The sequence below is a fragment of the Heterocephalus glaber genome, unplaced genomic scaffold (assembly GCF_053883595.1).
Source record: "Heterocephalus glaber isolate CG9 unplaced genomic scaffold, H.glaber_assembly_v1.0 deba00001497, whole genome shotgun sequence".
In the NCBI taxonomy this organism is placed as follows: domain Eukaryota; kingdom Metazoa; phylum Chordata; class Mammalia; order Rodentia; family Bathyergidae; genus Heterocephalus; species Heterocephalus glaber.
Window position 1 is genome coordinate 68431844 of NW_028258320.1, and position 22874 is coordinate 68454717.

At 38.6% G+C, this 22874-nt stretch overlaps 1 protein-coding gene across 4 annotated transcripts in view; it reads right to left on the bottom strand.

Annotated features, from left to right (window-relative positions):
• Window positions 1-22874, bottom strand: part of Atrnl1 (attractin like 1) — an 833568-nt gene that overhangs the window by 81583 nt on the left and 729111 nt on the right. Inside the window, exon 29 of one of the 4 annotated variants that reach the window (XM_087185261.1) lies at window positions 9618-9760. The exons of the other annotated variants lie outside the window; for them this stretch is intronic. Within the exon in view, the coding sequence (XP_087041387.1) occupies window positions 9753-9760 (8 nt within the window). The 3' untranslated portion in view covers window positions 9618-9752. Of the gene's footprint in view, window positions 1-9617; window positions 9761-22874 lie in introns of those variants that run through there. 4 annotated transcript variants of the gene reach the window in all.

Sequence of the window (22874 nt, forward strand, 5' to 3'; positions counted from 1 at the left end):
CCTGCCTTGCTACTCACCATCTGACTCAGATTTCCGTCTCCCTCCTTTATGTTATAAAACTAAAGAAGACAATTTTAACACTGCTTAGGAGGAGTCTGAAAGGATTCACAGAGGAGGTGACAATAATATGTGACCCTGGAGAATTGTAGGATTTTTCCAGGTGACAAAGAGGCTTAGAAGCTAAAGATATAGCATGGGTGAAAGGGTGAAAATAGGGATCTACGGTGCCCCTGCAGAAAGGCAGAACTAGTTTAATCTAAAGAGTTAGATGTATCAGAGCCTGAGTGGGGCTCTTAAGGCCACTCATTTGTGTAGTTCAGTGAAAATCACCGTAGCAGTCCTGGGAAAGGTAGGCCTGACCACTGGGGTTCCTCCTTGTGCCCACCACACACCCAACTTGTCTGTGCTCCCTGCAGGCATTAGGGTTCATGTGCTCACTACGTATTCAAGGCTTTCTCTGCTCCGCTTCTCCATCCCCAATTTCCCACCCCAGAGATAATACCTGTTTGTGAATGGTAAGTGCTGATAACATAACATGGACTAGTTATTATGTGTGCCTAGGATCTTAGTATGCTGGTCTATCTGGTGGTATTGCAGAAGGGGCCCTGAGTTGTAGGAAATGAAGCTGGGAAAATAAGCAGGGGCTGCATATGGCCTGCTGAGGAGTACAAACTTTACCTTTCGAGCCCTCAAAGATCTGTAAGTGACAGCGCATGCTGCATGCACTGGGGAAGTTACCTCCAGCACCATTGTGGAAGTTGAGTGAATGGAGGTAAGGGCTGGGGGTAGGAAAGCCATCTAAAGGTAGATCCTGAGGCTGAGGCAGGAGGGTCACTGTGAGTTCGAGACCAGCCTGGGCTACACAGTGAGTTCAAGAACAGCTTGAACTACACAGTGAAACCTTGTCTCAAAAAAAAAAAAAAAAAATAGAGGTAGATCCTGGAGCAAACTGACGGGCATAGTGCAATGCACATGAAAGAAAGAAGCCTGGGAGTTAAGAGTCAGACAGACCTAGGTAGATGGCATTTGATAGTTTTAGGGCCAAGATACACTAAGTTTTCAGGATTCTATGTTTTATAAATGACATAGCTAAATAGATCTAAAGTACCTGGCACACAGCAGGGTTCTGTTGATGTTAATTCTCTCACCTTTTTAGCCATAGGAATAGTCTCTAGAAAATCAGAGATGGTATCAACACTAGTGTTTGAACATAAAGGCTACAGTAGGAGTCAAAGATGATTCAATATTTTGGTTAGGCAAATCAGAGGGAACACAAGAATTAAAGAATCGAGGGGGAAAGCTATGGCGTTAAGTCACAGAGTTGATGTCTCTGAGCGCCTGTACAAATGGAGGTAATCTGCAGTGTGCTACAGGTGGCTATAGTGAGCTCATTGCTGTGTGAGGACTCCTGGCTAAGGTGTGGAGGCCATTAAAACTCTGGGCCAAGCCCAGGAATAGGACTTCATTTCACAGAGGTGATGAACAGCTAGTGGTGCCCTTGGATAGGAAGGAAGTGAGCGGGCAGGCAGACAACCCCAGGGGAGGGCTCAAGGACAGGGAAGACCATGCCTATCCACCAGGCACCCTGAAAACAAAATTAAGAAGGCCTTTGGCAGTCAGAGGAGCCAGATGTCCCTGGGAATACAAATCTGGCATTGTGGACACTTGCCCTAGTACAGCTCCATAAGCACATGAATAGGCAGCCCCTGTCTCCCCGGGTCATTACTGTCCCAGGCGGATTAGGAAATTCGGAGACTCAGAGAATATGCCTTTGGGAAGGGGCCTCCCACCTACCCAAGCTAAGCTTGTTCTTTTCGGTTTCCCAAAACAACATTTATCTTGTGATTCACTGTTGCCCCTCTCTCTTCTTTGATAGTTCTTTCAACCTCACAGTCTCCTGTACAATGTGGCAAGGTAAGTGCTTGAGAATACAGGGGTTTAACTACCTGTATGTACAAAAGCCTCAAGACAAAATTCCAATACCACTGAGACAAATTACAGGGGCAAAGTTACCCTAGGTGTTTTACAACCTTCATCCCTTTCTGCAGAGTCTTCCTTTCTTCAACTTTTAGTTTTATAAAAGTCTTTGTGGCCAGAGCCAGAGTTCACCTTTCTCCTGAATCCAGCCTCCTCTGGTCAGCTTCACGTTGGCCCCATTATTGCCAATTGTGGGTGCTTGTAAAAGCAGGGTTTTCAGTCTGAGCTACACAGTTCCCTCTTTGACTGAGAGCACCTGCCAGTCTAGGCAAGCATGCTACTCAAAAGCTTCAGCAAAACGACTGTCCTGGGAAATGACTTGGGCTCTTGGTCCAGCATATAAGATACTTGCTTGTCGGGAGCAATGCTACATAATTTTAGGGAAAAATCATTTGGTTAGCCTAGTTCTCCTGCCTACAGCCCAGCTATGGAATTCCGAGACATAACTGCATTTTGGCCTCCGGTCACAACTGAGACCTCAATGATCCAGTGATGCTGTCTGTGATTCTCCAGGACAAGAAACATCCTGGGAGCTGAAAACATCCTGGGAGGAACAAACATCTACTCAGTTCCTCCTTGTTCTTGGACTGTTACATCTTATTTACACAGGATGTGCTGAACTCTCTGCAAGTCATTTGTTACACTTTGTTTCTCCCGATGTACTGAATAAAAGGTGCAGTAAGCTGGGGGGTTTCGTCTTTGCCACCCAGAGCAGCTCTGATCAGACCCAAAGCTCAGCCTCTTCTCAGTCTCGTTTTCCTACCTTTCCCGTAATTTGCCTTGAGCCGCTGTGGCTTGCAGGAGACTGGGACTTACTGCAGAGGTCCTAGTAACGTCCCCTTTCCCTGTCCCCTACACGTGCTGTCTGAGGCAGTCTTCACCTCATTTCCAGATACTTTTGGCATTATCTCTGCTGTATTGGCTTTCACCATCTGGTGAATTTGACTTCTGCCTTCTAAATAATTTCCTGGCTCAGCCAGGTGTGGTGATGCATGCCTGACATCTCCGCATTCTTGGAGGGCTGAGGCAAGGGGATTGCAAGTCTGAGTTCGACCTGGGCAGCATAGTGAGAACATATCTCAAAATAAAAAATAAAATAAGGGCTAGGGATGTAGCTTAGTGCAAAGGCTCTGGGTAAAAGCTTCGGTGCTTGTGCTCTCCAACTTGATCCCAGGATTCTACAGATTGTTCTTCCACCTTCTTCTCATTTGCCATCCACAGCCTCTTCTGGTCCTCCTGGTTTCTTGGTGCCCACAAACAAGCACAGCCCAGTTTCAGGGTGAACATGCTTTCTTGGCAGCCACTTGAGCCAAAATTTGGCCAGAATCTCTAATGTTGTTTGAAAAAATTCATAGTGTTTATAATTCATTTGTAATTTATCCAGCATTTATGTCTAAAAATAGATTTAAAGCAGCTAAGTGGCTATTATTTTTATTTTCAGTTTTAATCATTCTAGTCAGGGCTTTCCTCAGTCAACCTTTCCCTCCATTGCTTGCAAAGTTCCTACTTTCTTTCCCCACAATGCCTTTTATCTCTCTGAGTCTACACCTACCTCTCCCTCCACCTACAGATGTGGCTTTGCCAACATCATGCTACTAGTACTGACTTGACACCCGACTGCCTGAGTTCAAATCCCGTGATAAGTGAGCAAGGTGCTTTCCATCTGTAAAATTTCAGTCATAAGTTTATGACTTGTTTATCCCAAGGGGCAGCTGTCATTTTTAAATGAGTGTGAATGAACGCAGATGTACATTTTTAAAAGTACTTGGCCTACAATATATAACATAATACGTAATAGCCAGTATGATTTTTTCTTCCTCATATATTTTTATGATCCCAAGCCTACATTTTTAAATTTTCTCATTCCTGTCACTGGAATCTCCCAATTCTCCAATAGAATAATTAATAACTGAGACGTTACAAAGTAAATTTTTCTACAAGTACAGGTTATGTTCCTGCCTGAGAAGTTATTTGTAAGCTTCATTTATGTACAGATTCAGGGGCACTAGTTTTAAAAGTGGCCTTAATAAAATGCATAAGTTGTTCACAGAGACTCTTAAAATTATATAGCTTTGAGATGCTGTCATGTAGGCTTTCTTATTTTAATTATAAGAAGCAGATCCTTGGGTCATTGAAATGCGTGGACCTCTTGGACAGAGAAAAAGCACTAGAAACTGCTAGAGCCATAGAAAACAGAAAAAATATGCCTCTGCTCCATTAATCTATCCAGACTAAAGATACACTGATCTAATTATCTGACACACTGCAAGTTTAGAACTCTTTGGCATGTTCAGAGTACTTGGCTGACAGGACTCTGTGTGTGTGTGTGTGTGTGTGCGCGCGCGCGTGCGTGCATGGATGCATGCACAATAGGTGTATTGAAATGTCTTATTTGTATGTACTTCTTTCTTCCAGTTTCTTATACTTTTCTATTTCCTATAAGAGTCTTCCTGCTGGCATGCTTTCCTGCCCAAGCCATGGCAATAAATACATCGTGTCTTTTATTATGATGAGCAAGGTGTGTGGATTTAAATTGGTCAAAATGAAGTTCTGTGCTTTTGGTAGGTGGCCAGGGTGGTGAGACTGGCTGGTGAGATCTGAAATAGATTTATTCAGGATGGCATCCTGCAAAGCAAAGGATCTTCAGTTTCTTCTGCACAATGGAAATTCATGTAAAGTGCTCTTCAAACTTGACCTGCAGAGCCATCAGAGGTGTGTAGTGAACTGCGTGAGAAGAAGACAGGCTCCTGGCTCTACACCACACCCATCGCAGCTCCTCCGCTGTGATCTTCTGGGCTCCTCTGAGGAGGGCCGGGCACTGCGACAGGCTACTGTGCCACTCGTCCATTCCTGTCTGGCTCCCATCCAAGGCTAGAGGTGTTTGTTTGTTGAGTGATATATGCTTAGTGCCTAGCACAGTGCTTAGGCCTATGCTTGTCCTCAGTGAATAATTCTGAATACGCAAATAAAAAATATATGAAATACTCCTGTCAAGGGAAAATTTTTGCCAAGGTCCTAGGCAGAAGCTAAACCCACATAACATTTATATAGCTATATAGTTGGCGGAAATATCTCAAGTTAATTGTGTAAATTTTGGATGCTTTTTATATTTACTAAGTGGTAAATATGGTCAAACAATGTTTTTACTTCCAAAGTCCAAATAATCGTACCCAGATTTTTTCAAGGGAAATGTCTGAACAACAGAGTACTTTGCTAACTTATTGTCACTAACTTATTCCTGGTCAAATTGCTCATGCATATATATCATATATACATAGTTATTCATAAGGACTATCTGGATTGGGCCTACCCATGCTCCTATATTCTGGAGGACAAGCGAAGATGAGTTTTCAGTATTTCTCATATACCTCCTTGGTCTGAGAAAGTCTATAGTCTTCCCACTGTGATTTCCAGAACAGTCTCTTAGGATCTAGGCAGACTTAGAGACATCTAAGATTATGTGGATATGTTCATTTCTAGCTGGCTACAGTTTTTCTTTCAGGCTATATTTTTAAAAGGAGTGATATCTTCATTACATTTATGGCAAATAAAATGACTCCCATTCTACCCAAAGTGAAGCACAATGCAAGTAGCACCCCAGCTTCAATCAGATGGATGCCTCCTTCTCAATTTTGTTCTCCCGGTTCTAAGAAAGCCGGAAATGTACTCTATGGTAATAGAAGCTCAGAGCAGCTCAGAGCAGAGTCTTTTATGATTTACCAGTTACTCATTTTAGTTTGCAATTGCTTATAAAGCACAAAAGTTGTATGGTTCTTGGCTTGGATCCATAAGGCAGAAAATTTACTGTACAATGCTTCTAATTGTCTACTATTCCTTTTAAAGGGAAAAATCATTCTAGATAAATTGTTCAGCTGAAATGGTAGAAATGCTTTAAACAGAAAAAATGTTTCCTTTCCTGGTACTGTCAGAACCGTTTTCTAATTAAAACATGTAGACTTATAGCTAAGAGAATATTCAAAGAGCAAATGATTAGAATTTGGTTTACTAACCTCTGAAAAAACACAGATTACCAAAAAAGTTTTAAAATTATTTTAATGCTCATTATTTTAGTGATTAATTAACTATGATGATGATGTTCAAATATCTAAAATCATATAATAATTAATCATTCATTGCTCAAATCTTAATTGAGCACACCCTGAATTCTGTGTGTGTGAGCAAGTTTACATACTAATCTCCTCACCCCCCCCAACCTGGAGATTTCACTTTAGAGTGCCTCAAAACTATAAAACCTAATTATATAGTAAGCAATAAGTAGAAGACTCAGATGAGTTTCCGAGCGGCAGTGAAAATGCCAGTTATTAAGATCATACATTTTACTAGGTATGATGGTATCGTCATGTTATTGCCCAAATAAATATGAACTAAGTAGAATAGCAAAAGAACTGTGAGATATTAGAGGGCATACAGTCTGTCTGGTAGTGATTTAAGCACATTATAGACATTGTCTTGCTTGAGCCTTTCACAATTCCCAGGAGACAGGTGATATTATTCCCATTCTACAGGCTGAAAAAATTAAAGGTGAGAAATGCTGTATCTTCCCGGAGTAAAATGCCCAGAAAGTGGTCTTCATTCATCTGACTGCAAATCTGAATCCTGACATTCTGGCCATTACACACTGCCTTTTCCATTTAGCTCATGCCTGTAGGGTAATAAAAGGACAATTTATACTTGCTTTCTCTCCAGTTTCACCTTGTCTTAAAGCTTAAGCCAAATTCCCAATTCCTACTCCAAGTTTCTCACTGTTTGGTTTACACTCACCTTTCACTGCCCTTATCATAAATCTTGCCAGAGCCAAGCCCAGGCTTTCATGATTGGCTTTGTGCAGGCTCTGAACTAAAGGACTCAGCTCTCTACCGAAGAACTGTGTCTCTTGATGACTAGATTCCAACCCATCTTGCCACATTTCTGGGATGTCAACAGCTAGCCTTTGGGCCACTTGCAAATTCCTGGCCTCATTTCTGCCCCAAATCTTCCTTCCAGGTTTTGCCTGTGATTGCTGTTCATACTTCTGCTGGATTGTCATTTACTCAAAGAGGCTTCTCTGACTGACAAGTCTAAATGGGGAGCCCTTCTGTACTCCCTCACTCCATTCCAATATCCTGCACTGCAATGATCACAAGATGTAATTGGGGATGTATTTGTGTGATTGTTTGAGTTCTCTTTCTCAGAGAAACAAACTCCACAGGGGTAGGGACCATTCATTCCTGCTGCTTTCCCTGCTCTAGTTTGTGCACATACACATGAACCAAATGATCTGTACAAAGTCTCCAGCACCAAAAATAAATGCTCAATGCATATTAGTGTTATTAGTATTTTATCAGTGAATGAAATCTGTTTAGATCCCCGAATCTTTACTTTCATTGTTCTTTCTAATTTGTCTCAGGAACTGATATCTTGGTTTAGGGGGAACTTCTTTGGAATTCCTTTCCTAACTGTTCTTAGAAAAAATGACCCTGAACCTGTTTCTCATTTGTCCTTAGGATAACTGAGCCCCAAAGTGCTACCCGATTTGGCCAGTTCCTCTGTATCCCCAAACAGGGTAATGACAGCAAGTGGTCTGAATATTTTATTTTTGTAGATTATCTGATTTTTCCCCCCCTGTCCTGGGGATTGAACTCAGGACCTTTCGATTGTGAGACAGGTGTGGCGCCACTGAGCTAAATCCCCTGGCCAAATTATCTGACTTTTTAATGATGACAGATAATGATCACAGTGCTGCCCTGTTTACTATTATTAGGATTATTCTAATAGCTCACTAACTTTATTCAACTGGAAAAAAATTCTCTAATCAAGTTAAATTAGGAACTTTGCTATTAATATATGAATCTCCTTAATGAATAGATATGTATAATGCTGAGTGCATGAAAGAATACATCATTTATTAAGTTGATTTAATTCAATTTGTCTCTAAATCTTATCAATCCCTTCTTTGCAATAACTTTCAAATTCATCGAATCCTATTATTTTCTACAACTTTCAGGAGACTTGGTTGGATTACTATAACTTTTTCCTGATCTTAGTTTCTGGTCTTACTCTTTTACAACTAAGCTTATGTACTGCAGCAAATTTAATTTAATGGTTTCCTAGTTCCCATCAGATCAAATTCAAACTCATCTTGGGGGGCAGGGGGTTCCTACTGTCTTTCCTACTATGTTTGCCTTAGTGTCCTCCTACTTCCGAAGAGCTCTGATTCTTAGTGCACCTTTATCCAGTAATTCTGCTTGGATTATCCTTCTCTCCCTATGTGGCCTCCCCAAGTCATCCCTATCCCTAGAAAACCTCAAGTTCTGCTACTTCATGCTACTTTTACTAAGTGTTCTTTTTCTCTCACCAACATGTTTATCTTTTGTAGAAATGGAAGTTTCACTTATTTATCTGCCCCGGGAGATTATAGTTTTCTTCAGAGAAATTATTATCTAAATTTTCTTTTGCATTGCTAAAATTTGTACATAATTAAGATTAATTTTTTTCTTCAATAGTGCCTATTACTTGAGAAATGGACTTGCAAGAAACGTCTGAAATGATAATATTTTTACCATTTCCCACGTCAATACCAAATGGCAATCTACATGATTGCCAGTAGGTAATGTTATCTCCCACTTCTAGTCCTCATTAGTGTGAGAACAGAAACTGCAATCAAGAGGTAGGGCAATGGGGCGGGGCCAGGGTCAAGGTAGTACTCAACCCTACAAACACAAGACTCTTCTGGCCTCAGACTCAGTTTTCTAAAGAAGCCTTTGGGAAGAGCCAAGATGTTGGGGAGGGTGTCACTTATAAAAAATGCAAGCGGCCCTCTCTAGCCAGGTATCAGAGAGACAGTAGCTGCCTCTGCCTTGGGTGTCAGGTAATCTGGGGTAGGAAAGCTAAAAAGAAGATTGATGGTACCACCTCTGGGTGCCATTATGCTGTCTCCTTTTGATCCTCCCAGACTGTTGCCTCTAATAATTCCCACTAGGCTTTCAGAAATTTGTCATTAGCCATCCTAGCAGCTATTTGCATTTGGGTTAATGTCCTTAACTGGAATTTTTGAAAACCTTCTTATCGAATTCTCAATATCATTTCTCCTACCTGAACACTAAACTTAATAAAGTCATCAAATAAAATGTTGGGAAATAGTCTGTAGGTGTTCTGTACTTGGCCTTTGAATAAATAACTGAAGAGTTGCCAATATATTTTCCTCTGACATTTTAATTAAAAATCAAAAATGCCTACCTAACAGACAACCTATTAATAGAGTAGTAGAGTAGATCACAATGCACAGCTTTGGAACAACAAAATGTCTTCTTTTGGCTTAAAAGATCTTCAGTCTTCCCTTTCCACAAGAGTCTAATAAACAATATTTATTAACCTAATAAACATTAGACCTATATGTTAAAAGGTTAACAAAGCTTAAGACAAAATTGTTGTCACTCATAAAATTTCAGCTCTGAGCAAGTTAGGGGAAGTGTTTTATGTGTTGATTTGAGCGAAATGAAAAAGGCTACAGCTCTTAAAATTATAAAGTATACAACCTGTTATGCTGAAGGAGAGCTTGGGTGTTTCTCAATACTACTCAAATTCATCATAAAGGTGAGTGTAGTAGAATATCAAATATGCTCGCGAGACTCTTTCACTCCATATTTGCTACTTCTGTGTCTAGGTCCTGGTTCCTGATCATCCTTGTCTTGGCAACAGCGCTCTCTCATTGTGACACCAGCAGTCTTACAAAATCAGCATCTCTGCTGACAGGGCAGACAGAAGCTGTATGAAGGTCACAGGCCTGCAAACAGGTGGACAGATAAAAGAATACCTTTGTGAAGTAGCCTTAGCCAGCCTGCAGGTCTCAACTGATTAAGCTAAGCAGTTGCATGGCTTTTGTCTTTCACTTAGGAGGAAGAAAACAATGCAAGGACATTGTGAAATATGATGGAAGAATCTTCTTAAATGGCCAATAAATAGTGTGTATGGCTAGCTTTTAAGGAAAAGCAGTTATGCTGTAATACTGGAAGATTCTCAGAAAATCTAGGCTTCCAAGAATTCTGCCCTGATTTACATAAACAAATCATGGAAATATTTTACTTATGGGTTCTCCATTATTTCTTTGACAAAAGCCAGGAAAAATAGCACACTGAAGTAGCTGCCTGATTTACAGTTGCTCTTTTTCTGGGGCTTCTGCAGTTAGGATATGACAACATCTCCAGGAAACTGCAAATAGTCACTTTATTTCAATTAGTTCTCTCCACACAGTCCACTGCCTCTTCAGCCAACTCAGAAAACATGACTTTTAGCATTGCTAAGCTGCTTGACTTCTGAGATAAGCACTGAACTCCTACCTAGCCATTCCCTAGCAAGATTGGATCCTTTGTGTCTTATCAGTTTACATTCTGATATTTATTTAACACAGCTTGTGATGAGGTCTCCTCTTTTTTTGTCCCTTTGAATTTTGACTTGATATTAATTTATCTTTATCTTCAGATTAACACAAGTCCACCTTTGTGACCTAGGGTAAAATTTTTCATTGAATAAGCTCCTCTAAATACAAACCTCAGAATCGAACAGTATCTACTTTCGAATAAGACTTTAAAGCTGGCATAGTCCTGATTAGGCTTTTGAACTTTTAACAATAAGGCACTGACATCTTTCTGTCAACATTTTCCTGAACCAAATTGCTTGTGCATTAGAAATTCTCTAGAAATTACATAAAAAGTCTGTGAAGCAAATATATTCTTGTACTGCAGGTCTGGAAGTCAGGGTAATTTCAGAATACACCACATAAGCTGAAAAGATGGCAGATGCAAGAATTGGATTTAACCATAGATGATAACCCAATTTTCTCCATAGCTCTGTAACTCAATAAGTCTTTAATGGCTTCTTAGATAAACAGATGGATGTCATCAAAAAGCACAGGATGATAAATCTGATTGGTGTCTGAAGAGTTTGCACCGCTTCATTCCCCAAAAAAGTAGCAAGAGAAAAATGGGAGAACCCTCACTTAGGCCTCAGCAGGGGAGTTTAAATTATTTGATTAGAAACAGTTGTATTTCCCCAGTGGCATAATATTGAAAACTACCAGAACAGCAAAGTCCGGGAAGTACAATATATCTTTTTAATTAGGGTTCTTCTTTTGAAGATTTATACTGTTTAGTTTAGCTGTGTTTATTTTGATTTAGTTGACTCAGTTTATTTTCATACAGATTTCTAAATATTCAATTAAAGCCCTTTGGAAGATTATGACTTTCAATGGTGACCCAGAGTTTATAGACTCTCTTGTCCATGGTGAATTCCCTGGACAAGCATGTCTGATTCTTTGCACAGCTTCCTTTACTTGGATGCTATTCATTTTGTTTATTTGTTCATTAAGATCATTCAGTGGAATTACATTTCAAATGGTTCATTGTAAGAAGGCCAATATACATGTGAAGAATCTGACCAAGCCTTTTCGGGGCTGGTGCTGTCAAACTCTAGACACACTGATGAATAAGACCATCAGTGGGGTTTGTCCAGGTGAATCCAGGAGAAAGAATATGGCTCCAAAAAGTTATCAAAGAAAGGATGACTTTTGTTGTCACCGGCATTGCCATATGTGGGTTGTGAAATTGTGTGAAAGTTCTATCCTTTGTAAATGTTCATTTAGGAAATTCCTTTATTTGGACAGAACATAGGGGTAGATTATTTGGATGCCTCATGATAAACAATAACATTTCTCTTAGCATGGAAGAGATGGTAGTGCTCATGCTCCTGGACTTCAGTATGATACTGCTTTCAAATATTGCTGAGAAATTAAAAAACACTAAATATACAAAAACTTTTCCAGGATACAACTAAAATATTCTTGGGAACCTAGCTGAATAAAAGCTCAATGATTATTTAAGATATTTTTATTATCTGATGTTAGTTACTCTAAGTTAATTTTTAGCAACTTCAAATAATAATATATGGAGACTCTCCCACAGTACTTACACACTATGGGCCTATACCAGCGATGGCAAATCTTTCAGAGCTTTCAGCGCTAACAAACAGCTGGCTATGGCAAGCGTGCCATAGGTTCACCACCACTGCCTTATATGCATTGACTTATTCACTGTTCATAACAACTCTAAAGAAAAAGGTTATTATTATTCTTAGTTTATAGGTTAGAATATGAAGGCACAGACAGATTAAGTAACCTGCCTAAGATCACACAGCTATTACATGGCAGAGATAGGAATTTAACTTCAGACAGTCTGGCTCCAGAGTCTATGCTTTTAACCATTTTAATATTTTACTGCCTTTCATAAAAGCTTGACTGATGTATGAAGATATTCATGATATTATCAGTAATCAAGTCAAGATGGACTGGTTAGGTCACACTGAACATGGGGGTAATAATCTCTGCTTTGGAATCAATTTACTCAGTTACACAAGCTGGGCAGTTCAGATGAACTGTTCACCAGGAAGTCAGGTCCCAGATAATCAGTGCTCATTTTTAATACTTTTAGGATACAAGTGTGTGTCAAATAACCAATAAATCACATATAGCAAAAGCACTAGGTAAATATTGGCAAACTTCACTGACAGGTCCTTCATATATTTAAGGTGGCCTTGTGTTAATTCCAGATCACTCCTACTGTAATCTTCTTCCACAAGCCTCAGTGTGGCTTCTGGTTTGCTAAATGCAGGGGCCTATAGCTAGTCAATTGTGATCAGCCCTGTGATTGCAGAACCGGTCTCCCTACATTCCATGGGCATTCTCATTAAGAAGAGGATGGTCATAATTCACTAGAGCGGCTTTCAAGACATTCAAAATGCCTTGCTTGGCTGAGTAAATTGGTAAAATTTTCCTGAAAAGCAATTTAGCAATATGTATTGAAGATTTAAAATGGTTTATATCTACTTCAGAACTAGTAATATATTCTAAGGAAATAATCATATGTGGACAAAAGTTTTGTACGGGGATCTTTGCCACAGCACTATTTCCAACATAAAAAAGTCCTGGGAACAACATAAATATCTAAGAAGATAAGAATAATTAAGAAGTTTATGATACATTCATAAAATACAATATTATGCAGTCATTAAAATTATGCTTTTGAAGAATTTTAATGACACTGAGGGATGTTCATTATACAACATTCAGTGGAAAAGCAGAACACAGGACTCCATTTAAAAATGATGCCACTTATGTAAAAAGAAATCTAAATATATCTAACATCCGGAAATGAAATAGGCCTTTATTGGTCATCTCGGTGTTGTGAGACTTTTTGCTTTTCTTTTCCAAATTTTTTAAAATAAAAAGACATCAATATTATTATCAGGAAACCAACCAATACATACTCTTGAGCCACAAGAAGAACTGATAGACGTCTGTGGTGGTGGGAGGTGGGTAGACGCAGGCAGCAAGAAAGAAATGAGCCCTCCTTTCCCAGTAGGAGTTTCCCAATTGCCCTGAGCCCTCCCTCGCCTCTCAAATGTACAAATGTTTGACTCTCAGCTCTTTCCCAGAAAAGGTGGGAAGCCCCGGCAACTACAGGTGAGTTCACCAAATTGTCCCTATTAAGAGTCTGAGGTCATTGGTGACCTCAGTAGGAGAGTTTTCATAGGGAAGTGCATGCTGAAGTTAGAGGATACTAAGCTGGGGAGTAGTTGAAGATGGTGATGACAGACGCTAACTAATACAAGAAGTTTGGCTGGCAGGAGGTTGAAAGAGAAGGGGCAGGAGATAGAATACTTTGTAAGTCACATGGTCCTCACCATTTTTAAAACACTAAGATTCATATCACTGGAAGAAGCATATTTAACCTTCTAGATACATGTATACAAGTATATATAACCTTCCCTTGGAGGGGGTGGCAACTAATTTAATGTAAAAGCTCTAGTATGTTTGTACAAAAATCAATCACACAGTGGCCACATTCCAAATACTAAAAGGAAATTAAGATCTGGTCTGGAAATTATTGCTGTGAGATCCTGTGTAGCCTCAATCTGTGGAGATGGTAAAAATACGAGCTAAAAGTTGCACAGGATAGGGAACTGAGCAGGATGGACTCTAGTTGTCTAATCCTGTTAGCCTAATGAAACTGAGGTTGGAAGAGAGGAAAGCAGAAAAGTTCACTGAGGAAAAAGCGTCCTTGGAACCCTAACCCACCTTAAAAGATGCTGCTTCCAGTAAGGAGGCTTTAACCTTGTCTCCCACCATTCTTTTATTACTAAAATGATGTAAATAAATGGGAACTGCCTCAGATTATACAGCATCCAAGAGATGTTCATATAAGCTGTTAGTGGCTTGCTATTTCTAGATGTGTTTCAAGTGACATTAAAGCCAGTGAGTGACAATATAGAGTTCTGTTGTTTTACCGATCTGTACCAACTGAATTAAATTTTATGAAGCAGCTAAGATTTTTCAATTAAAATATCTAGTAATTTTTAAATTAACAGTTAAATAGTAATAATTTTGAAGGGAAGATATGGCTTCACTTTTTAAAGGGAAAACATGTTTTAAAACCTGTGAAAATATAGGAATTTCATAAGGACAGTTACATTAATCTTTGTGATCAGAATTCAGAGTTATTAAGGTAAAGAGTTGGATTTATTTTCTCATTAGCACTTTATCAATTGAACCAATTAGTCTGAGCAAAGCTGAAACTCCCAGGATTTCCTAAAACTGACATCTGTGCCTTCTTAAGCTGGTGGAGACACACATGATGCAAATTTACCAATTAGGAGATAGTGGTGGTTGCGCACCAGCAGCAGTGAAGCCTTGGGTTTGTATCTGAAGTGCTCTGAGGCAAAAGAGAAAATCATGTTTGATCTCTGAATCACTCTTTAAAATCCTCTGTAGCTTTCCCTTTGCTCCTCTGAAAAAACCACAAAATAGAGCAAATTAAATGTGAACTTAACACATTTCATGTACTTTTTAGACCCTCTTAGTTCTCTATGCTGTATTTAATATTTCCTGGTCAGGAAAACATTAGAATATGGAGATTAGAGACAAAGACTTTAGGGAAAGATAAAAAATGGTTAAAATTATGGTTCTTTTTGCTACGAAGTCTGTAATTATTGGTAAGTTTTTGAGCTTCTATTTTTCCAAGTTGTAAAACAGTGATACTAATGTCTGCCATACAGGGTTATTATTGTAAAATTAAATGAGAAAATATAAGAAAACATTTGCTACAGAGACTGACTCAAAGTAAACAAGTGGTAAATGGTGTTTTGTTATTGCTGTTATGTTTGTTTTGGTTTTATTCTGTAGTAGGTATCTTTGTTCATTTAAACACTTAGACTACTTCAGCATGTTTTCTAAATTGAGAAAAAAGCATAATAGAAATAACATTTGCATTAGAAGCTCAACCCCTTATGATTACTTAGTACACCATGTCCATGTCAACATAAATTATGAATTTTTAATAGGAAATTGCTTCTTAGTCTCATATCATGGTCTTGACTCACTTAATTATTTAAAACATTTTCAAAAATCTTGATGAAAATTATGGCAACACATTGTAAGCACATTGTGATTCAGTAAATGTATTTCATCTTGTTTTAAGCTTTTATGAACCTTGCTCCTAATGTTGCATTAGGAGTTCTACACTTTTTGATTTATTTGTCAAATATGATTGAAAGCTGAAAGACAGAATTAGTGAAAAAAAACCCTCAACTCTTTAAGATTCAGTATTTTAAGAACAAGGTATTCTAATGAACAAAATAAAGGTAAATGTATAGTTCCAGAATCAAGGCAAAGAAAGACTCAACAAGATGCCACAGAGATATCTGGAAGATAAGCTCATTTTCAGTTGCCCTAATTAGTGAGGACTCCACCAGATGAGGCCTCAGGTACTTCAACAGGGCAGCTCAGCAGATGGGGTACTGTAGATCTCCCTCTAAAATCAACTCTTCAACTTACTTGCTATGAAATCTTACAAATAAAAAGTTTGAGGCAAGTGAAATCTACTCTTTGAAACTTCATTTCTTTAGTTTAAAATAGGGATAATATTCTCCCCATGGGAACACGGGCATAGAATATTGTTTATGTTCTAGAATTCAGTGGTTGTAGTCAATAGAGACATATATCTAAGATTCTAGGTTAAATAAGCTATTTAAGGCTGACTCAGGAACCATCTAAAATCAAACAAATATGATTTCCATGAGAAAATAAATATAGTCTATAATCTATAGATAAACCTTTGGAATATGACCTACTTGCAAAAGAAGTTTGAGAAAATATGTTTAATTAATGTCTTACTTTGAGATAATTTTAGACACAGGAAAGTTGCAAAAGAATAAAGAGTTCTCATTTACCCTTCAGCCAGCTTCCTCTAATGAAGACATTTTATGATCAGAGTACCATGATCACAAACAGGAAATGGGCACTGATATTATATTTTTGAGTAATCTACAGATTCTATTTGAATTTCACCAGTTTTCTTACTAATGTTTTATCTCTAGTCTAGAATTTAGTTCAGGATCTTCTTCCATGTATGTATTATTAGTGTCTTATCTGTGTTATTTCCTCAATCTTATTTCTTTCATGACTGGCACTAAAAAAAGCTTTGATCATTTTTTTTGGTAGACTTTCAGTTTGGATTTGTGCGGGTTTTTTTTTGTCTTGATAGCACTGGTGTTATGTATTTCACAAGAATACCACAGAGGGGCTATTTTGCCTTTCACTGTAGCACTGAGGGATATATGCTTCTGTGTATTTTATTATTGGTCATATAAACCCTTGATCATTTAGATAAGGCCAAGTCTGCTAGGTTTCTCCACTAGAAATTTACTTTTTACTCTTTGTGTAAATATTTTGTAGGAAGATAATTTGAGAATATGCAGATGTGTTGTTTTCAATCATATTTTGTCCCTTTATTTTATATCCCATCAATGGTTCTTCCCCTTAAAAATTACTACTGTGGTATTTCTCTCATGGTGAGTTTTCTATTTCTCATATCCTTTTACATTCCTTTATATAATTTTTTACATTCCTTTATATAATTCAACTATAAGGAAGTGCTTCCTCTCTTTTCCCACTCTTTCATTCAACAATGTATTTGTTAGTGTGGATTCATTGATATTTAATTTACTCTTTGAGCTATGATCAAATACTATATTTTGTTTACATTATCTCAGCTTTGGTCATTAGCTGCTCCTTCAGTTTGGCTTCTGTGTCTTTTCAACATGTCTTCAAGTTGGGCACTTAATTACTTTCTGGAACTGTAGATGTTCCACACTCAACTTGTATTTTCCCTTCTTAGCTCTGAAATCAACAATTTGCCCAAAATGCCTAGCTCCTTTTATTGGAGAATAGTTTTAAGAAATCAAGATATAGGTATTAAGTACATTTCTAACTACTGAGGTATCATTGCTTCGAGACCCTATCAGTGGGCAGAGCTAAGAAACATTACACATACTAACACACGTGCACACATTTATATTTCTATCTTATGTGATGAGTTCATATCGATCCCTCTAACCCTAATACAACACTGCAGGACTCATTCTAGCCTTCTCACTGTCCTGGTATGTATCTTTTCCCTCTGACAGTGAGAAACCTAGCTCTCATTATCCACAATATGTTTATTTCTGTTGTTCTTCCTACATAAACAGAAGGTAAAGTGGGAATTTCTAACCCATGCCCCTGTTTGTAGAAGAAATACATGTAATAGCTATAGTATTTTGGTATATAGTTCTTCGTTGCCTTTAGCTTTATAGTAGAATCAAAATAATCACTTCCTGGAGTTACACAGGTTACTCTTTTCTCTCCATCTCCATAGTATAGTTATTTATTGATCTGTAATATATTTAGGTCCAATTTTTACAGTTTGTATTTCATTTGCCTCTCCCCCTCATCATGATTTTATCTATTTACTGATTACAGGAAATGTCACAATGTTTCTGAGAGTTAGAGATATATACAAAGGCATACTCACAAATTGTTGTTCTGTACTCCTCCCTCCTACTTTGTTTTGCACTGTCCCACCCACACACTCCATTTTCAGTCAACTTCCTCTAGGTAAACAGTCTTAGTTCCCGTTTTATCATTCTTCTATATATTTCTTTAAAAATGTAGAATTTCTTGTATTCACCACTTCATATATTAAGGACAACATACTTTACACATTTTTGAGCATCTCAGTTTTCTAATTTAATAATATATCATGAAAATAATTTCATATTAATTTATACAGATCTTCTCTTTCCTTCTGAGTGCTTTGCACTCCAGTTGTTTCGCCTTACTGCTTTGATATGGATTATTATTTAGATTGTTTTCAATATTTTTGCTCATGAAAAGTGTTGAAACAAATAACCAGTACATATGTACTTTCATATTGCTGGAGGTGTATTTTAGGGTAAATTCCTGGAAATAGGACTGCTAGGTCAAGAGTGCTATGTAGTTTGTTTAGGTATTGCCAAATTCCCCTCCAGCATGCTGTGCCAGTTTGCATTCTCACCAGCAATATGTTGTCATACATTTTAAATTTCACCAACATGATAGGTGAGAAATTATATCTCAGTAGTGTCTTAATTTGCTTTCTGATAAATACTTTTAATGTAGATGGAAAAAAGCATTTGGAGGCAGTTCAGACAGATAGGCAAGAACTGTATAAAGAGCTGAAAGGGACCTCAGATGTGCTGTAACAGGACGCCAAGTTATCTAAGAAGCCTAGCACAAGATCATGATTCCAAAACACTGAGGAAAGTGAAAAGCAATAATTCAAGGACTGAAGTGATCATACTGGGGGTATAATGGCAACAGAACAAAATCTTTAATGCACTAAGCATAAGATAGGCTTAAGAAGATTGATTTATTTTTCCATACAAAAAACTAATAGACAATGCTTAAAAGAGACTTTCAAAGTGTTTGCAAATTGTCTTAAGGAATAACTGTGATCTAAAAACCCTCAAAAGATATACAACCCATGTAGCCAAACAAGAATCAGAAGCTGTAAATGGATCCTCCAAGCTCCAGGAAGAGTGGCTAGTGGCCCATACCTGGGCCTACGGACTCTAATCCTTCTTGGAGCCCCGAGAAGAAAGCAGAGCCCATGAACCACTCATTTGTCAGAAAAAGAGAAAGGAGTGTAGGAATGATCAGACAAAGATCTTGTGAATGATCAAACTATCAAAGTGATATTTTTATATATGAAGAAAAGACCCCAAGAAATGAAGCATAGAAAAAAACCACCTATTGCAAAATGATCAACAAGACTGGTGAAAAATAAGATGAGGCTAAAACAACTCTAGTTCATTGTGAGAAATCAGTTTAACTTCGATGAAATTTTCAATTCTATTTCATAAACCAAATGCAAAATCAGAGGTTAAGGAGGTTTTTCTTTTAAAAAAAAAAAACCTGAGAAGCATTTAGAATTAATTTATAGCAAAGTAGCAAGTACATGACAAACTTCAGTAGAAAGTATGAAGTGACAGCATAAGAGTTGGAGTCTGAGAAGTTAGTGCCAACTGACGCAAGAGGAAAATAATTAAACAAATGTACTGACCTTCTATTATGCTTTGGAACACCATTTATCCCTAGGGATAGAATAAAAAGGAGAAAAGTACTCCCTTTCGATCCTCTGGGTGGATAGAGATGTGTAATGAAAATTTTATAGTAGTAGATGAAAAATCAAAGTAGTGGACTAAGGATAGGTGGAGATGGGGACAAGTTTCACAGAGAAGGACTCTCATTGGACATTTTATTGGCAGAAAAGAAGAGGGATGTGTGCAGGAGGCTGTTGGGGAGGAAAGTCCAGCCAGGAGGACCTATACATGCAGGGGACAGAGGTCCATTGCTTTCATAACAACTGGTGTTTTAAAGTCACTTTGGAACCCAGCTCTGTGAGGTATTTAACATTTCCCTAAAGTCATCATATCTGCAGATGATATGTATCAACACCAGTTTTCTGGCTGTTAGAACAACATGGTGAAGGATAAGATAAATTTCAAAAATGACCTTGGACCATGAAAGAACCACTGTAGCTGAAACTGGCTGCTCCCTTTTCTTGTGCACGAAAAATGGCAGGCACAAATGCAAAAGACAGAAAGGCAGAGAAGGTCAGGAAGAGACAGAGGAGTCTTACTGAACCACAAATGGGAAGGTGGCCAGCATGGCAGGGTAGCTGGTTTTAAAAGAGGAAACGGAGAAACAAGTGCTGAGAGTAAAGCTCAAGGGGGCTCCTGCACCAGCTGTGCTACAAAGAAGGTGGACTATGAGAATACCTGTGCAGGTGGGCCTCGCTTTCTTCATTTGTCAAGTAAAGGGACAGAACTACCTCGAGAGGCCCTTTAGACTCCATGCCATTTGGGAAGGCTGAAGAACTCTGGTAGTCAGTGATGAGGAGGTTGAAAGACAGGCCATTCAGGGCACAGATGGAAGGACAAGAGACCTGCAATGAACCTGAACTGAAGGTGGAAGGTGATTCAAAATTGTCTCGGAACACATGATGGATTATTTAAGGAGCACAATCAGCTGTTCCCCATTTCTGGAGAGATGAGAACAAGAAGAAAGAGAACAAAAGAAAATGGAATCAAATTGCAATGAAGACTGTTAAATAACATAATGATTTAGTTCCGGAAGTAATAAGCATGCCTTTTGGGGAAGTCTTTAGAAAATGTCTGTCCAAGATGATTCTGGACAAGGTCACCAGCTGTGGCTGCAGGCTGTTGGAGGAGCAAGATGTCATTTCATTGCCCTTGCTAGCACTTTGTTTCTGCAGTTGTATAATATTATGCATAAATAGAGTAATACCAAATTGCCCCATTTATACATTTTACATATCTATTAATATGGACAACAGCTTTCTTTCCATTTACCAGTAAAGTTTGGAATACAAATGTAACTTGCCCTCTCCCCATTACAGCTCTGCCTTCAGAGCTAATTGCCTTGCAGAACACTTAAGGAGTCATTTTTCATTATGATGGTGAGCAAGGGGAAGGCAGATGGCATAGCCACGTTATTGATTTGATGATCCTTGTCTGGCTTGTTGGATAAATGGAACTGAATGTATGGTCACTGCATCCAGACTTTTAGAGACTTCAGGGTTAATTCTAATTATATCAGGCAGCAAGTTCAGGGGATAAGAATTCATTTATTCCCTGAAGCCTTCTGAATGATGATCCTGGGGATCACACAGGGCTCCTCAAACCACCTCTCTCTGGAGCCCTGGGTACCAATTTAAGTTCCTGCTCTTAAGTAAGAGGACCAGCATGCATGTGCGCTCGCTCTCTCTCTCTCTCTCTCAAGTTTTGCCAGTGCTTTCCTGCACAACAGTCTTGTACATGCTGTCCATCAATTAGAGAAGTCTGCTCAATTTGCATGGGCTATGCTCATTTGCAAATTGTAATGTGGATAAATGGAGATAAATTACTCACTTTTCAGAGGGCTATTAACTTTTCCCCTAAAAGCCCATTGAGAAAGATTATTGTGGCTTTAAGGAGTTAATGCCATAATAGTCAACGTTTACCTTCTGTTAGAATTACATTTCTGTTGCTGCTGCTTGCTCCTATACTGAGACTTTAAGAATGAAGGGAGGGGCCGGGGATTTAGCTCAGTGGTTCCACTGCCTGCCTCACAAGCGCAAGGTCCCGAGATCGATCCCCGGTACCAAACAAAGAAAAAGAATGAAGGGATATTCACACTAGAAATGCCTTTGCCAGATACTATGGCAGCACTGTATGGCAGGACACGAGATTTAACCAGGAATTTCTGCCAAAACTTGAACATATTCCCATTGGATGTGCTGGGAACCACTGGCCAATGAGATGGTCCTGAAAAAATGTTTATGTGGGAAGAAGGGACTCACAGGACCCTGATCCACATTTCATTAACATTTCACAAGTTTGTTGGTAAGAAGACATATTTTTTCAAGCCACTTAGTTTTCCTTTTTTGTAGGAAGTTTCTTGTCTGTCGTTTTGGGGCTTCGTGTGGCAGACATTATGCAATACTGCCTGCTGAGGTTGGTTATTATCACTGTTGTGTTCTGTTTCTGGTTAGATTCTGCAGCATGGCACAATGTGGAGGGGTAAAGTGTTTCTTTGCATAAAGAACCCAGAGACGCTGGTTTTAGCCTCCGCTCAGCTACAAATTCATTGACCCTAATATATCTCTCCCTGTCTTGAGCTCCATAGGTTTCTCTTCTCTTTCCTTCTTTCTGTTTCTTTGTTTCTCTTTCTCTCTTTCTTTCTTTCTTTCTTTTCTTTCTTCCTACCTTCCTTCCTTCCCTCCCTTTCTTTCTTTCTCTTTCTTTCTTTCTCTTTCTTTCTTTCTTTCTTTTTCTTTCTTTCTTTCTACCTTCCTTCCCTCCCTTTCTTTCTTTTCTTTCTTTCTTCTCTTTCTTTCTTTCTTTCTTTCTTTCTTTCTTTCTTTCTTTCTTTTTTTCTTTTCTCTCCTCTCCCTCTCCCTCTCCCTCCCTCTCTTCAAAATTTAAGGTACAAATAGATGGCTTTTAAGGGCACTTCCCAAGCTCCAAAACTTCTAACATTCTCTGACATACAGGGTTACTCATCTATCCTTGTGAAATGTAAAAAGTGACTGCTCTGTACTGAATGTTTGTGTCCTCCTCACTCTCCACCAAATTCATATGTTGAAGCTTTAATGCCTAATGTTACTGTACTCAGAGGTTGTGGCTTTGGGGAAGACCACATAGGGTTAAATAAAGTCGTGAGGGTCAGCCGCATGATGGTATTACTGCTCTTAGAAGAAGGGACTAGAGTCCTTTCTGTCTCTACCATGTGAAGAAACAGCAAGAAGGTAACCATCAGCGAACCAGGAAGATAGTCCTTATCAGATGCCGATCTACAACCTCCAGAACTATGAGAATCATGTGTTTGTGGTTTAAGTCACCCAGAATAAAGTATTTAATATAGTACCCCAAATGACTAAGCCAGGCTTCTGTCAAATTTCTCCAAATGTATGTAATGTAATATGTGT